At 36.6% G+C, this 18,783-nt stretch overlaps 1 protein-coding gene across 2 annotated transcripts in view; it reads right to left on the bottom strand.

Annotated features, from left to right (window-relative positions):
* Positions 1–18,783, bottom strand: part of LOC123525717 (centromere protein F-like) — a 49,479-nt gene that overhangs the window by 27,931 nt on the left and 2,765 nt on the right. For both annotated transcript variants that reach the window (XM_053538723.1, XM_053538724.1), the window contains exons 2-3: positions 9,663–9,812; positions 4,042–4,254 (exon numbers count right to left, since the gene is read on the bottom strand). In XM_053538723.1, coding sequence (XP_053394698.1) covers positions 4,042–4,254; positions 9,663–9,800 — 351 coding nt within the window. In that variant the 5' untranslated portion in view covers positions 9,801–9,812. The remainder of the gene's footprint in view (positions 1–4,041; positions 4,255–9,662; positions 9,813–18,783) is intronic.

Genomic DNA, 18,783 nt, shown 5'->3' with positions numbered 1-18,783 from the left:
ATTTGGCAATTAATAATAGTTAATTGATGAGGGTTGATAGCAGTCATTTTCTGGACTGAATTATCTTAATTCATTGACCACTTCAAAAAGTAGGTAACTGCTTTATTAAACAGCTGATAACCTTAACCTATTGACCTTTAAGTGTGACAATGACCTTTGAATTCCAAGTGTTACCTTGACCTTTGAGTCTAGGTTTTGCGCATGACACATCGTCTGAATATGGGATACCTTTGTGCCAAGTAATATTAAAATCACTTCAACGCTGACCGAGTTATAGACCGGAGAGCAAAAAAAAAAACACTACTGACCTTTGATCTCTGAGCTAGGGTTCTGGGTGTTGCGCACAACACATCGTCTGATTATACGGAACATTCGTGCCAATTAATATTAAAAATAAACAGCCAAAATAAAAGCACTGATGACCTTTGACATATAAGTGTGACCTTGACCTTTGAGCTAGAAGTCAAGGTCTTGGGAATGACACTGTCATTATGGGAAACATGGAACATTTGTGCCAAATAATATCAAAATTCCTTCACTGATGACAAAGCTACAGACTGGAAAACGAAATAGGAACAAATGAATGGACAGTCGCTGCAATGACTATATGCCACTGCCGCCCCCAAAGTGGGGGTGGGGGATTGCAGGTTGTTTTTTCTAACAATCTGTATGATTTCATTAGTGAACGAAACTTTTTATGCAAGAATTTTCTACATTATTTCAAATAGGGAATTTTTTCTTTAGATCAGGAATTTTTGGCTTCAAATTGGAAACAGGAGGGTAATTGACCCTAAAGTGCTCACCAGTGCACAAGGCTTCAAGTGTGTTTGTGTAACGTTATGGTACAAGTACAAGGTTAGGTTTCTTCTTTGTTAGCCTTTATTATTATACATGTCACACACGTTTTTGAACTTAGGGAAATAATCTGAACAAGCAAATTTGATGAATTGGTATCCCCCGCCGAATGGGTTTGTGGTGAGGAATGGCAAAGAAATATATGCGGTAAAAAGGAAAGTCAAGGTGGTGACTGGGTTGAGGAGTGAGGTGGGGGAATGGTACATGTTGATAAATATTAATGGAAGGTTTTTAAAAAAATAAACAAGAGGGTCATGATGACCCTGGATCGCTCACCGGAGTAATATGAGCCACATGTTTCAAATGGCAAACTGATGCTACAATATTAAGAAGGTAGGTCAGTAGGTCACATTCATGGTAACTGAAAGTCAGTTTTAAGATCGGTGTGAAAAACTGTACATGTCATCCAAATTTCAAGGCTTTATCTTAAACAAGAGGGCCATGATGGCCCTATATCGCTCACCTGTTATCATTGCACTTAAGGACAGGTCTTCAAGGTCAAAAGATCATAATAAAGATCAATCAAAAGAATTATGAGAAAATATAGTTGAAATTTTCTTAAAGTAACTTTAAACAGAATTATTCTCAAATCAGGCCAGTAGTTTCATACAAGAAGATTTAATTTTAAAGTTTTCTATATGGCCATATGGTCAAAACTATCCCAAGGAATTTGGTAGAGGGTCATCCAAGGCACATTTGTGTAAAATTATTTTGAAAACGGACCAGTAGCTTTTGAGAAGATTTTCAAAGTTTTCTATATAGCCATATAGGGAAAACAAGCCCCACCCCTCTATCAGGGGCCATAACTACAGAACCCATGATGAGATCTGGCCGGTTGAAGAAAGGAACCGAGATCTTATGGTGATACAAGTTGTGTGCAAGTTTGGTTAAAATAAAATCATAAATGAAACCACTATCGCACAGACGACGGGTGATCACAAAAGCTCATGAGCTAAAAAAAAGGAAGTAGGTCAGTAGGTCAAGGTCAGTCAAGTGATCCCTAATCGCTTGGGGCATCAGGTAATTATAATTAAACAGTCTAGGAAATATGATCTGATAATTTTTGAAGTATTTTTTCCTGTATAACTAACAATTATAACATGTGACCCCCAGGGCGGGACCTCTTTTCACCCCAGGGGCATAATTTGAACAAACTCGTTAAAAACCCACCAGGCAATGCTACATACCAAATATCAAAGGCCTAGGCCTTGAACTTTCAGACAAGAAGATCTTTAGTTTTTTTCCTATATAAGTCTATGTAAAACTTGAGACCCCCAGGGCAGGGCCGCTTTTCACCCCAGGGGCATAATTTGAACAATTTTGGTAGAGGACCACAAGGCAATGCAACATACTAAATATCAAAAGCATAGGCCTTGCAGTTTCAGGCAAGAAGATTTTTAAAGTTTTTTTCTATATAAGTCTATGTAAAACTTGAGACCCCCCAGGGCAGGGCCTCTTTTCACCCCAGGGTAATAACTTGAACAATTTTGGTAGAGGACCTCAAGGTAGGTAATGCTACATACCAAATATCAAAGGCCTAGGTCTTGTGGTTTTAGACAAAAAGATTTTTAAAGTTTTTCCTATATAAGTCGATGTGAAACTTGGGAACCCCGGGGCGGGGCCTCATTTCACCCCAGGGGCATAATTTGAACAATCTTCATAGAGGACCATTAGATGATGTCACATGCCAAATATCAAGGCTCTACGCCTTGCGGTTTTGGACAAGAAGATTTTAAAGTTTTTCCAGAGTTCTGCATGGAATTCAATTCTTTGAACAATTTTGAAAGGGGACAACCCAAGGATCATTCCTGTGAAGTTTGATGTAATTCTGTCCAGTGGTTTTCAAAAAGAAGATTTTTTTAGAAGAATGTTGACGGAAGCACGACACACGACGGACATTGAGCGGTCACAAAAGCTCACCATGAGCCCCCAGGCAGCCATGTTTTTTGACGAATCAGTATAATTTGAACAATCTTGGAAAAGGGTCACACATGGACAATTTGTGTAACTTTAAAACTGGGCCAACAGTTTCACACAAGAAGATTTTTAAATTTTCCACTATACACACACATATATATATATATATATATATATATATATATATATATATATATATAAAAGGAAAAGTGACCATGCCCACTGGGGGCCATGTTTTTTGACGAATCAAAACAATTTGAAAATCTTGGTAGAGGGTGACATAAGGACCATTTGTTTGAAATTATTTCAAAATTGGACCATCAGTTTAGGAGGAGAGGTCGTTTGAAGTTTTTTCTATTTTTTAGCTCTGGCAGCCTCTATGAGCAACTAAGCAGAACTGTTTGAACAACTTTGGTAGAGGACCATCCAAGGAACATCCACACCAAGTTTCATCTAAACCCATTCGGTGGTTTTGGAGGAGATGTTGTTTAAACACAATAGTTGACGACGGACGGACGACTTGACTGACAAATGGACGCACAACAGACACAGCATGATCGACTATTCTCAGTGCTTGATAGTATAATATAAGCTATGAGTAAAATTTTAACATTACAGTAAGCATATTCTAAGTCGAAAAGGGACCATAATTCAGTCAAAATGCTTGATAGAGTTGCCTCCTCCTTTTTACAGACTGGGGTCATGATGGTAAACAAGTATGCAAAATATCAAAGCAATATCTCAATGGACTTTGAAAATATTTGGGGTGGTACGCAAACTTTAACATTACAATAAGCATATATTCTAAGTCGAAAAGGGGCCATAATTCAGTCAAAATGCTTGATAGAGTTGCCTCCTCCTTTTTACGGACTGGGGTCATGATGGTAAACAAGTATGCAAAATATCAAAGCAATATCTCAATGGACTTTGAAAATATTTGGGGTGGTACGCAAACTTTAACATTTGTGTGACGCTCACGCCGACGCCTGGGCGAGTAGGATAGCTCCACTACTCTTCGAATAGTCGAGCTAAAAATGGAGTCTAAATGGCACTGGGAATAGCGCCGATAATCCGCCCCATGGGACAGGTGGAAAAAGCCCTGGTAAGACTTGTAATGGACATCAAGCGATCCTAAAAGTTCATCATTTTTAGCTCTGGCCTCCCCTTAAAGGGTCAACCAGAGACCAAGAATAAACTTGAGACAGGGCCATGCAAGGATTCTTCTGATCTTGATCTTTGACCTCCTGTCCCATAAAAATTGTGTAGTACCTTGCTATTTTCTTGTTCAAGAACTTTTTTCAAGTGTGCAATCTGTCCATTCAGGGTACCAATATGGGTCTCCTTGGTGTGTAGGTCTGCGGCTAGTTTCTGTCGTTTTTGTTCCACGTCCTCACATGTCTCTGACAAACTCTGTGACTCTCGCTTGAGAGCTGACAACTGAGACCTTTCATCTTCCACTTTACGTTTCTCTTTCTGAATAACCTTTAAGACAAAGAGAAGAAAAATTTTTAAATCACAGTATATCCCATTCTACTTCAAAGACTGAAATTGAAATGTATATCTTCTAAAAGCTTCACATAAAATATCAAAAACTGAACTACAAATGTAAATAATTATAATTATTACAAACTCATTTATTAATAATAATATTTTTCCAAATCTATGTTCAAATTTCATATCGGGTGTATGACGTCAATTCTGACGTCAGTTTTATGTATGTCGTCGCGTTTAAAAGTTCTCTAATGACAATACTGTCAATTTTACTCAGGCTTAATAATAAATTTGTATCAATTATATAATAATTTTAAGTGTAGATGCATATGTAATAAAAAGATTATTAGATTTGCATCACGAAATAAGCACCCATTCTTTCACGGAATAATATTGCACTCCAAAAGCCGTGCAATATTTCCGCTAAAGAACTCGTACATATTTCTCAATACTAATCTAATAACCTATACATATCTCTTTTTTTTTCGGGATTACATTTTATTACATGTATATACTTATATAACTTTTGTAAAAAAATTGGCTTGAATTTCACAAGTAAATATGAACAGGCAGAAAAAATTCCATATTGTACCTTTTGTATTGTATGTTGCCAGACTACTTTCATTAATATGTGATGAATAGTGATAGTGAATAGTGATGAATTTGAGGAGGTGCATTACAACCACGAGAAACTGCACCAACACCTAATCGAACTCGATATAGCTGCCCCGCTTTACACACCAAATGACCAGTTAAACCATAACATTTCCATAGAGGAGGTCTCGTCTATAGCTATGGCTGCCAAATCTAAGTCTGCAGCAGGCATAAACAACATTCCTTAAGCTGTTTTAAAGTTCCCGCCAGTGATATGTGTGTTACATAAACTCTTTCAGTTGACATATGACAGTGGTCTGATACCTAGTGAATGGAGAAAAGCGGTAATCTGTCCTATTCCAAATTCGGATAAAAGTGTCCCCTTAAACTACCGTGGTATTAGTCTTCAAACATGTATTAGCAAACTACATAGCTCGTTTATAAACAGGCGAATCTCCACATATTTAGAAGAAAACCATTGTCTGGCAGAAGAACAAAATGGATTCAGAAAAAGCCGATCATGCGAGGACCATGTCTATACACTATAAAACGCTATCGTAAAGAACAATGACAATGTGCACACGGCCTTCATCAATCTAAGGAAGGCCAGATGTGGCAAATTCAATTGTCCATATTGCCCAGGTTGTCCCATAGCTTGTATGGACAAGTGAAATTTGACCAGAATTTACTATATAACTATTATACGGACAAGTACAAAATAGCAATTGACAAAAACGGACAAGCAAGTCAAAATCAGATTTCGCCAGTCGCCACCCCTGAAGGCGTTTGATTTCGTGGACAGAGACTTGCTCCTCTATAAATTCCTTAAAACAGGTATTGGTGGAAAGGTATACTACACAATCAAATCAATCTAACAACAAACAATGTCATGCATACAGGACACAGGGTGTGCCCCCCACTGGTACATTTGTCACAAATAAGGTGAAATAATTCAAATGTTTGCAGTCTTAATGGGGTATAGCCTCAAAAAAAATATGAGAAGGATTCATTATTCTATACCATATACTTTTTGAGCTAATAGCATCAGAAACAAAAAATCCACTATTTTGGCTATTTCATGGGCCATAACTCTGTAATAAATGCTAAAATTCTCAAGAAGAATGTCAAGTGTGCAAGGTCACATTATGATAAAGACTCAAGCAAGGTTTCATGAATTTACATTAAATATTTTCTGAGTGAGGCACATAATTAGGTGAAAATGTGCATTTTTTGACTATATCAGGGGCCATAACTCTAAAAATAGGGGGCGGACTCAGATGAAAAATAGTAGGTGCGCAAGTTCATATCATGATAAAGACTCATGCAAGGTTTCATCCATTTACATCAAATACTTCCTGTGCTAGGGGTGTCACAAGGTGAAAATGTGCATTTTTGACTATTTCAGGGGCCATAACTCTAGAAATAGGGTGCGGACCCATATTAAAAATAGGAGATGCGCAAGTTCATATCATGATTAAGACTCAAGGTTTCATGAATCTATATCAAATACTTTTTGAGCTAGGCGTGTCACAAGGTGAAAATGTGCATTTTTGACTATTTCAGGGGCCATAACTCTAAAAATAGGGGGTGGAGCCAGATGAAAAATAGAAGGTGCGCAAGTTCATATCATGATAAAGATTCATGCAAGGTTTCATCAATTTATATCAAATACTTTTTGAGCTAGACGTGTCATAAGGTGAAAATGTGCATTTTTGACTATTTCAGGGGCCATAACTCTAAAATTAGGGGACGGAGCCAGACGAAAAATAGAAGGTGCGCAAGTTCATATCATGATAAAGACTCATTCAAGGTTTCATCAATTTATATCAAATACTTTTTGAGCTAGCCGCGCCACGAACTTCGGATGGACGGACGGACGGACGCACGGACAAGAGCAAATCTATATGCCCCCACCACTCATGGGGGGGGGGGGGGGGGGGGGGGGGCACAAAAAGCTCACGCAATGGTTTGACTGCCAAACGGGCATTGTACAAGGAAATACGTTGTCGCCGACGCTCTTTGCCGTGTTCGTAAATGACCTTGTAGCAGACATTAATGCTCTTGATATTGGTGTTGGAGATTCAAAAATCTCAATCCTTTACACAGATGACATTGCAGTGTTCCAGCCAGGATTGGAAAAGGGCAGGGTGCTACTGGCCGAAGCGACAAGCAGGGGGAGAGTGTGGGAGGGGGTTTCCCCTCCTACAGGTGGGGGGGGGGGGGGGAGTTTGGGGGATCTCCCCCAAGAAAATTTTGAAAAACAGAAGGCTAGAGAAGGCCTCAGATGCATTTTCAGCATGAACTATTGTCTTTTATGTGATCCTGTTTTGACTGGAATCATTGTGTATCATGGACAAACATAATCTGTTGGAGTGAAACTACAGTTTCATTGGTGTGTGTGGTTGTTGTCATATATGTCCTGGACCTCTGGGTTTTTTGCAGCCTCCATGGTATCAACATTCTAAATTACTGTTGTCATTTTATGTGGGAGAGGTGGACCTCAGTCTGGGTAGGATGTGTGGTGGTGTAAAACTTATTTTAATTCCACAGGGTTTAGTTGTTGTTTTTTTTTTAAGTTTTCTTTTGGTTTTTTTTGGATAATTTAATTTTGTTCATTGGGTTTTTTATCAGACAAACTTAATGTAGGGGGAGAGAGTGATTACTGATGAGGCTACGGATCCATGGTAATGTGATTTAATTAAAAGGATTCACCTAAGAAGGCCATACTCCCAATCTCCGGACGTCAAACTAAAACTTTCCTTCCGTAAATACTGTGTACAAAGACAATCTACATTTCAGAAACTTTACTTAAAGTAATTTACATAAGCCTCTTAATGTTGAAATCTATTCGTATATGTTACGAGGAAAATATGCACACATTTAATGATGAATTATTCGACGACATGAAATGACATCGAATAAAAATGGCGGCATCCATAATAAATGTTTTTGGTGGCAGCGTCTACGAGCGAGACTGGAGTACCCCCTCCGCAAACACAATATCCATCATGAAACGCATGTGCTTCTTTCCCGCCGAAATTATAATAAGGTGTCCACTAAGTAATAATTTTTGCAAGCGTGCACAATCGATGACCTAAAGTATCCTCAGATGTTACAAACAAAAACAAGAGGTTCTTGCAGTTTTGTATATATATTTTTTGTGGTTCATTACCGGTTTTTTTTCTTAAGAACGGACAACCATGTTGCAGCAGACGACTTCAAACAAACTTTTGTTATCCAATCGATAGTGTTCAACAAAATGTTTTTGGGTTCTTTACATGCATTCAAATATTTTCAAAGTTTAATGGTGTTATTTGTTTGTAACATTTGCGAAAAGCCGCCGACGTATTTTCAAAGACGAAGTCTCACCTTTTTTTAGATTAGTATACTTACATCTAGATAACGACTGCTAAATCAAAAGTTTTAATTGCCTCTAATAACGATAATTACGGAAGTGATGCTCAAAAAAGATCCCGAAAATATTTGGAGTTAATTATCGACTTCACAAGTTGACAGAAGTGTATCACGTACACAGTCCCACCCTTGCGGCGTCTAGCTTGACAGATGTAAAACAAAATGATGCCTTGAAATTGCCGCAATTCACTTAATTGGTTTGATCGACGTGTGGGGCGGACCTAAAAGGCGATCACGTGTGTATACAGAAGCGACCTTGAAGACTGGTGACAGGTGTAATAAAGTGATGTTGTATATTGCATAACGGAAGCAGCTCTCCCAGTGGGAGAGGACAATTAACAGGACACATGGGGCTTTTTTACACTAAGGCATATATTTACTGGGCTCAAAAGGGCACAGGGCGCTATTAAAAACGGCAGGGCGCCGCGCCCTTCTATTCCGCGCTAGCTGGAACATTGCGTTGTATTAATTGCCAACAATGACAACGACCTACTGGCAATGTTAAACGTTCTTCATGCATGGTGTAAGAAGTGGAGGGTCCTAATCAATACTTCGAAATCTAAATGTATGCATTTTCGCAAAGGGAGGCGCATACAAGGAAAACTGTAAAATATATCGTGAAAGCTTTCTTGTACAGACGGCAATCTTTATATACTTAAGTACAATTAACAGCTTATATTTATCCTATTGCCATACATGACATTTAAATATAAATACAATGCACATAATGTGATTTTGCATGAAATTTTTTTTGAATATTTTCAGCAATGTCTTTCGTTAAAACCACGTTTATCTATTGAATTTGATCTACTATTACTATACCTGATTAATTACTACACGTTGTCTTATATACGATTTGTAATTTAAACGCGACTTATAGGCCCATGGGGCCGGGTGTTCCTTACATTACTGATGTATTTGTATAATGTATATACAATGTATTGATTATGTATAAACAAGTCACTATAATAAATAATTTACTTACTTACTTACTTACTTACTTATATGTCTGACCTGACACAGTTCTATAAATAGCGCACATAAAAAACTTCACTAAGTTCCATTCTAACATTGAAGATTTCGTTCAATAACAAAACAACAAACAAAAAGGTGAAGGTATATAATAAAAGGGTCATTATAACAGTAGCTGGATCTGGCTCTTGTGGATTTTGCAAGGTCAGATCACACTCGGCGCTTGCATGCCTCATGAGATCCGATCCGGCAAAATGCCATTCAAGCCGAAATACAGCATCCAAGATTGAGCTACTATTATAATAACCCTATTCTATATTACAAAGCTGAAAGAGACAATAATGTCAACATAATCTGAAGCTGTCATTATAAAACAAGACTAACAGTCTGAACATTCAAGCATAAACTGTAAGTATTACCTGTTCCATGCTGTCCATCTTGAACTGTTTCATCTCAACATCCTTCTTCAGACGACTGATCTGTCCCTCCAACTGCTCTACTTTCTGCATGGCCCTGTGGGACAGGTCCGACTTCCACTCTTCTGCTGCCCAACTCATTTTTAACGTTTCCTGGAAAATGCAGTAGGGTGAAAATATAAAAAAATGAGACCTTTTAAAGATTTCCATTTTATTGTTTACTGGAATAAGAAACTGGTTCATTTTTTACTTCTGAAAATGTGGTTTACAGTGGTTAATTGTTATTTCAAGTTCCGCCGCATTACGACAGTCCGTTAGAAAATAATGCAGAAAAAACCTTAAAAAAAATGTCCCAAGTGTACTGGTTTTAGCGTGGCATTTAACTGAAATCATGTTTTCAACTTTAAATTACTTTGTAACCACCTTATATATTAACAAGAGCACCGCCAAGCGGGGCAATATACGCCCGAAGGCTTACATCATAGGACGGGAGCAAAATTTTAAGAACTTGACTGTTGTAGCCCCAAAGGACTGGAACAACAAAAGGAAAACTTCAAAAAACAAATCTAAGTCCACAAAAAAAAAATTCAAAGTCTACAAAACAATCCTTATCAGGTACAGGTATGTAAAAATACACCTTAAAATTACAGGTACCATCCGTGTTGTACCCCAGAAAAGTGGTCTCGGTTTGGCCAATAATAAAAAAGTTTCAAAATAAGCTATTTATAGTAACATAAAAGGGAAGTAATTCAAAAAACAAATTATTGTAAGTACAAAAAAGAGATCTGCCAAATAAAAACAAGAGCACTGCAATGCAGAGCAATATACACAAAGCAAAGTCATATATGACCTTTGACCCTTAAGTGTGACCTTGACCTTGAAGCGAGTCATCCGGAGCATGCGCTCTGCACATCGTTACAATGTGGTGAACATTTCTGCCAAGTTTCTTTGAAATCCTTCCAGCAGTTCAAGAGTTACAGAGCGGACACGAAACAAAGTGATATGACTTTTGACCCCTAAGTGTGACCTTGACCTTGAAGCAAGTTCCCCGGAACATGCGCTCTGCAAGTCGTCTTGGTGTGGTGAACATTTGTGTCAAGTTTCTTTGAAATCCTTCAAGGGGTTCAAGAGTTACAGAGCGGACACGAAACAAACTGATATGACCTTTGACTCCTAAGTGTGACCTTGACCTTGAAGCGAGACATCCAAAACATGCGCTCTGTACATCGTCTCGTTGTGGTGAACATTTGTGTAAAGTTTCCTTGAAATACTTCAAGGGGTTCAAGAGTTACAGAGCAGACACAAAATAGCTAACAGACAGACGGACGGACAGACGGACACCAGCGTAATAACATAATACGTCCCTTCGCGCGTATAAAAAAAGGTTTTTTTTATGCTGAAGTTTAATGTGTTGGTTATAGAGTTAGCAAAAGTTTAGAAAATATTAATGAATAATTATTCTTAATGGCTTCTTAGAAATGAAAAGGTGTCGAGTTTTATTTTGCTCTGAAAATGGCCAATTGATACTTTTCTACTTGCAGCGTTGAAAAGTATTATTAATAAGATGAAATCTTTTTTCTTCATTTAGTAGTGATATGTTTTTCATTTTTTTTTTCAATATTTTTCCGATTAATTCATTTTGAATGGCACATTATTTGTAATATTGAACAATGTGTACAAAAATGTCCCAAGTGTACAAAATAGCAAAATTAATAAATATTTTTCTTGTTCATGCGAATTTTTCTATTTATTTGCACATTCTTACTAAGAGGAGGACCCTACAAATCAGTCCTAACACAGATTTGACAAAGTTATGTCATATGACATTTTTCCAGCAAATAATGTGTTGTCCCAAGTGTACATGACTATTGACGCGTTTGATTTTTCAGGTGTCTGTGCCCCAAAATATAAATGACATGTCACCTAGATGCATGGCAGCATTTAACAGGTTGCAGTTTTCTTACAGAAATGTCTTTTCAGTTGTAATAATGGTAAACTGGCAAAATAGTATGGATTATTCCAAGTTTTGACAGTAAGGAATTTTTTTAATAACACACTGGATAACCAGCTATCCTGACACCCAATGGAAAAGTAACCCCGCTGTAAATTGGAAGGTAAAGTGTTTCATTTATAATTTTCTATTGATACGAAGCCAATTCTTGCAAATCAATTTGACAGTTTTGTTAAGGAATGGACATGGCTTGCATTTACAAATTCTGGGCTGAAAACTATTGTTATGTTTCTAGAAATTCCCATACAATTCTTTCAGTTTGAAAAAATCAAACAAAAATCCGAAGTTTTGCGCAAATGTCTTTGTTCATGAACAGTCTGTGAAAACTTTTATCATCTGGTTTAACAGAGGTGTCCTTTTCGAGCACCTGTGTGAAATTTCCGGGTTCTACACGTTTGTGAAAAAATATATTAGCCGTTAAACAAGTATGGGTGAAAAAATATGACTGTCGAAAACAGCCTCTAGTTGTTTTAAAAGATGAAAATATATTGGCTGAAGGTCGACAGGGGCGGATTGGGAGGGGGATGGGTGATGCATGACTCCCAAATGTCTGTGTGAAATAATAGTGGAAAAGAAAAGGTTTATGAAGTTAATAGGAAATAATAGCAATATAATATTGTTTTTCTTTCCTTTATTCATTTATTCCCTTAGTACCGCAAAAACAGGTGCAAACAGGCTACCAGATACATTTAAAGTAAACACTGGGAGAGAAAATACCAAGGTTCCTACTGGGGCTCGAACCACGGACCTTGTGATCTGTAGGCGGACACTCTAACCACGTCGCTAAAGGGTTAACCTAACAGCAAGGCTGTTGGAAGTGGCCTATAAACCTACTATCACCATGCTCACTGCATGAGTCCGTCAAACACTTCTGACACAATTAAAGTAAACCCTGGGAGAGAAAATACCAAGGTTCCTACTGGGGCCTGAACCACGGACCTTGTGATCTGTAGGCGGACACTCGAACCACATCACTCAAGGGTTAACCCAACAGCAAGGCTGTTGCAAGTGGCCTATATTGCTATAAACCTACTATCAAGACACATTCCAGCAATCACTGACTCGTGTCAGATTAGTCCAAATAATTGTACTCGAGAGTTGAATATCGTTAATATTTTTTTTACTTGTCGATATCCGCCTCCGAGTACAAACCAGAAAAGGAAAAGAATGTGATAGCATTGTCCCTTTCTTTACATAAATATGTTCACCCAACGGAATCCGTTGGGCGGGAATTATGTTATAATAAAGCAACAGATCAAAAAAAGAAATACATACATAGAAAGCCTGTAATTTTTCCTTTCCAATGATGTATATATTTTCTAGATTCCTTAAAAAAATTTCAAACTTTGGCAGTTAAAAAAATTCAGAGGTTTAAATCGCGTGTACTACATATTGGAAAATGGCCGATACAGGTAAACACATTACTACACGAAGCGTTTTCATTGGTCATGCCTCCGACCGCCATTACATGAAGACGATTGAAATGTTAGAGTTTTAAATTTTTTACAACAGAAATTCTTGATAAATATGTCATGTTCTTATGTTTTTTATTTACTATTTATGATTTAAAACAACAGGTAAGCTGTTAGGGCTAAAAAAAAATCGTGACTACTGAAAAATCGTAATTTCAATCGACCACAGTTTTGATTGTTTCTGGTTGAGACCTCTAGGTAGACAACGTAAAATATCAAAATGTAAAATCGGTCTACCCGAGGTCTCATTATTTAGACTCTTCTTAGATTCTTCTTCCGTACACTCAGGAGTGCCTCAAGGAACGGTGTTAGGACCAATTTTATTTTTAGTCCATATAAATGATATATCAAATGACATTTCTTCAAATATAAGGCTGTTTGCCGACGATTGTGTTTGTTACAGGGAAATTAATAACCAGCAGGACTGTTTGGACCTACAATCAGATATTAATAAACTTGGTAATTGGGCCAAATCTTGGGGTATGAGATTCCAACCTGCTAAATGTAATATGATGACGCTTTCCAGAAAGAAAAATATTGTTAAATATAACTACACTTTAGGTGGAATAAGTACACATACCTAGGAGTACACATCACAAATGATTTAAACTGGAATAAACATATCAACGAAATCTGCAACAAAGCATATAGAACCCTAGGATTACTAAAAAGGAATTTATCTATGTGTCCCCGTGAAGTTAAACTTCAAGCCTACAGTACGTCCAAAATGAAAAGTCAATTTTTCGCGCGACCTCTGTGACAAAAAACGATTGACTGTGTCCTTTTGCGGTGTCCCGAACACGCTAGCACATCGAAACGGACACCGAGTCCTAGCGCTGCCTAGCGATCGGTGGACACGGTGCGTCGCGGTGTACAATTGCGGTGATTCTCCGTGTTCAGATCGTCTCAATTAATCCCGTTTTTGATTGTAGAAAGATAATTTTTGCTCCTATATTTTGTTTTAACAATATTGTTTTCTGTTTTCAGGTGAACACTAAGCTTATAAGATGTGTAATTATAAACTGTTTTGTTTCCTTTGTTTATGTTCATAGTTGTATGTAAAAAATGTTAAAACGTCCACTAACAATTACTACTAACATTACATGTTGGAATAAATGTTTTACTCACCTCTGTTGCAATTAAACTGCCTAAGTCTTTCTTTCGTTTAGCATGTTTGCCAATTTTCACATGTTGCGAACTTATTTGGTAAGTTACTTATGATTAATAAGTTCATGTTGGTATAACAAGTGCTAATTAGGTAATTGTCGACACCAATAAAGAGTATTTAAATTTTATAGTTTTCGAGTAAAACTTCTTTCTATAAAATGCAGTTTCAAACAGTTAATTTTAACTTCAAGTCATGAAAATTGTTCGATGTTTAAACAGTGACTGGGAAACCAATGAGACATGAGCCATAGTCACATAAAAATGAAAAATGTCTCATAAGTTTTAATGCTGATGAGCCCTGTGTCATATATCTAAATTGTATTGAATGCAAAAGGATGAAACTATTTAATAGTGCAAATCTTACACAAAGGAATGTATTCAGTGTGCAGATTCAAAGTGCTTCCAGTGTTTAAAAACATGTTTTAACATCGTATTTTATTCTAGACTTTCATTTTTTTTTGTCAGTTTTTAATAAATTAAATTTCTTTATTGACAAGCTGTAAAGCTGTTACAGTTTTAGTTACTTTTTTTTACTGAGAGCTTCTTTAATCTGAAATGGGTACATACTACAGTGCCAGTTCCTAGTTTAAGTCGCAATTGTCCCATACAAATTTCTGAATGTCACATAAAATTTTTAAATGTCACATAATTTATTGTGTATGACGGGACATTGTCCCATGGACAAACATTCTTTCCCAGTCACTGTTTAAATCAATATCATTTTCACTTGTACATGTAGTCTAGTTTATTTTCAATTTGCAATGATTTATTATCGTAAAACAGGGATCACTTTTGGCCGCGATTTCGCGATATTCTCGCATTATTTTGGTGAAAATCGCATAAATTTTGCTCAAATGCGCTTAAAAATCGCATCCGCGTGGCCGTAGATCTTTTGCCGAAATTGCAACTTTTCGCTGAAATGCAGTCTTGCCGTTACTTAATTTTCGTATGACGTTCATTTAGGCGCTTGAATTTCGCTTTTATCTCCATAGAGCGTCCGATGATTATGACTACCAGACAAAAATAATCTGTTTTCGCGATGTTTAAAAATACCATTGAAACAAAAATTTAAGCATTTGGAAGGCTTAGCTTTCTGTCTCCATTCGCGCGGATGAATAGCGATGAGAATAACAAGATGGTGGAGAAACCTCCGGTGAAGTCCCTTCATAAAAAACGCTGAACGCCCGAATTTCCAAACGAAATGGTTGAGGGTAGGGTCATAAATAAGTTTGACTTTAAAGTTGTTTTGACCTAATGGAAGTGTATCAAGTCCAGAAAGATTAAAACATAACTGAGCTTCAACTTTGACAAAGCAGCTTTGAAGTAAAAGCATTAGGGGAAAAATGCATGTGGACCCAAGACTTGGTTACAACTTTCATCAACCTATTCAGCAATTCCTGGCACTGAATTTTAGAGTTGTAAAAGGTGTCTCTGAAAGGATATGTTTTGTTTATTTACAAGATAATTGTTCTTACAAATAAACAGATGTTTGTTTTCAGTGTAATAAAAGCTGTCTGCCGATGTAAAATCCCATTATAAAAAGAAAAAATCCCATTCATTTTGTCAAAAATCTCATTGATTCAAGGCAAATGGGAATTAATCTCATAGTAGTATCTGCCAAAAGTGATCCCTGGTAAAATTTACAATGAAACAAGGGATAAATCAAAAGTTATGAAGCAGTTGTTTTATATTTCAGGTACACATCAACTACTAGTATATAAAAAATAGAAGAGAAAAAAAACAGAAGTGAAGTTTCGGAGCAAGACGCGGTTGTGGCTAGTAATACGGTCCAGCACGGTCCTAAAGCTAGTCATACGTGAGGCACGTTCAGCTAGACAGTCTTGCTTGGACTACAAGAGTAGTGATAATCACATATGACTAGATTTTTGGCCGTCGTGCGGGACTGTTCACTACAGGATGTTTTAAAGCCACTAACAAATATTATCATTTCCATATGGTTTATAATAAATAATGAAAGCGTAAAGTAGTTGTTATCTATGCTTACGGGTACTGGTAGAAACTTTCAACAAGAGTGAAAATTACAGCACAACACCAGAGGAGGGAAGAAGCAGAAAACGAAAATCGGGCTTATATATCTTTTATTAATTCACATTTTTTCTATACGAAATTTAACGGAATATAATATTTATTAGGAAGCACAAACAATTCAAACAAATAAAGCCAAGAATGATTTACACTAGAAAGAAAAAAATATTTTGCTATGTTGCGTTCTCATATAATGCTTCCATTTGATTTTATTTCTTATTCATAACATGTACATAGATACAAACGATATCAACAATCGAAGATTATTTACACAAAATACAGACAGACAGACAGACAGACATATTCTATAAATCATCATGTAATAATCACACACATAACGTGACAAATACACGTGCAGTTGTTAAAACTAAACAGTATAATTCTATTTCATATTTTGTTTCTGTTCCCTTTAGTCTATTACACAGACAAAATTTTATGAAAAAGATCATATACGTTATTACGAATATGAAAGTATCTTAATCTTGCCGATAATAATACAGAATGGAGAATAAATAATTTTTGTCAGTAGTGACATACACAATATGAATTATATAATAAACACAAAATAATTTCTGTAAGCATTACCGATACACAGATTTTTGTTTTATATGAGGCTATAAACATATATGACATTTAATGCTAATAAAATTATGTTTACAAAAAAAACAAGAGCCATGTCAGACATGGCTAATCCCCACACCGGGCATATCATAATTGAAGGATGTGGTCCGCATCAGGGGTTTTAAGATGTGGAAGAAAGAATAAGTCAGTAGTGAGGTGGTTTACTGCTAAATTTTATTAATTTTCATGAAGAGTATAACTATGATGTTTTTCTATATGGCTACTGTAAAAAGAAGGAATGGAAAGCTAACAGGGAACAAGAGTGCCAGAATGTCACAATATATGCCCGTCAAAGCAAATTTCTTTACTCTAGCAGCTGTATTTGCAAATGGAATGTTAATTTTGTGGTTGTTTAGTAATCATTGTAAGTCTTTTGTTTTTTAAAGTCCACAAAAAAACTCCTTACTAGGTAGAGATACCTTATATATAATAAAATTAATAAAATACACCTAAAACTGGAGAGTAACATCTATGCTGTACCACAGAAAAGTGGTCTTGTTTTTTTCCCTAGGGTCAATTATAAAAATGTTACAATATAAGTTATTTATAGTAACAACTAAGGGAAGTTAATCTTTATAAAAAAAAAAAAAAAAAAAAAAAAAAAAAAAAAAAATTGCAAGTCCACACAAAAATCTTTATCAGGAAGAGACTGGTCAAAATACACCTCAAAATTGGATTTAGCATGTTTGTTGTACTACAGAAAAGTGGTCTCGATTTTTCCCTACGACTAGTAATGAAAAGTTACAATAAAAGCTATTTAAAGTAACAACAAAGGGAAGTAATTCTAAAGAAGGGAACTGCGCATGACACTTCGTCTCATGATGGTGTATAATTGTGCCAAGTTACATCAAAATCCCTCCATGCATGAAGAAGAAATGCTTCGGACAAAGTCATTCTTGTATCTGACCTTTGGCCTCTAAGTGTGACCTTGACCTTAGGCCTAGTGACCTGGATCTTGCGCATGACACTCCGTCTCGTGGTGGTAAACATTTGTGCCAAGTTATATCAAAATCCCTCAATGCATAAAGAAGAAATGCTCCGGACAAGGTTTTTATTCTTGTATCCTTTGACCTCTAAGTGTGACCTTGACCTTAGATCTAGGGACCTAGTTCTTGCGTATGACACTCCGCATCGTGGTGGTAAACATTTGTGCCAAGATATATCAAAATCCCTCCATGCATGAAGAAGATATGCTCAGGACAAATTTCTTTAAGAAAATATGATAAAGGGGAATAACTCAAAAAATAGGCAAGGTAGAGTTATTGTTCTTGCACACTGCACTTCCTCCCAATGTGTTCTATCAGTGTATGAAGTTTGAAGAAAATCCCTCCAGTACTTTTGGGGTTATGCTCCGGACAAAATGTTTTAAGAAAATATGATAAAGGGGAATAACTCAAAAAATAGGCAAGGTAGAGTTATTGTTCTTGCACACTGCACTTCCTCCCAATGTGTTCTATCAGTGTATGAAGTTTGAAGAAAATCCCTCCAGTACTTTTGGAGTTATGCTCCGGACAAATTTTTTTAAGAAAATAAGATAAAGGGGAATAACTCAAAAAATAGGCAAGGTAGAGTTATTGTTCTTGCACACTGCACTTCCTCCCAATGTGTTCTATCAGTGTATGAAGTTTGAAGAAAATCCCTCAAGTACTTTTGGAGTTATGCTCCGGACAAATATCGTTGCGGACGGACGGACAGACGCACGGACGGAGAGCATTTCTAATATCCCCTTCACCTTTGGTGGGGGGATAAAAAAAAAATTAAATTGTAAGTTGTTGCTTCCAAGGCTCTTACTCAGCACTATTTTTCG

This window comes from Mercenaria mercenaria, chromosome 3 (genome assembly GCF_021730395.1).
Source record: "Mercenaria mercenaria strain notata chromosome 3, MADL_Memer_1, whole genome shotgun sequence".
In the NCBI taxonomy this organism is placed as follows: Eukaryota; Metazoa; Mollusca; class Bivalvia; order Venerida; family Veneridae; genus Mercenaria; species Mercenaria mercenaria.
Note: the sequence above shows the minus strand (reverse complement) of the source record. Positions and strands in the feature narration are given on the sequence as shown.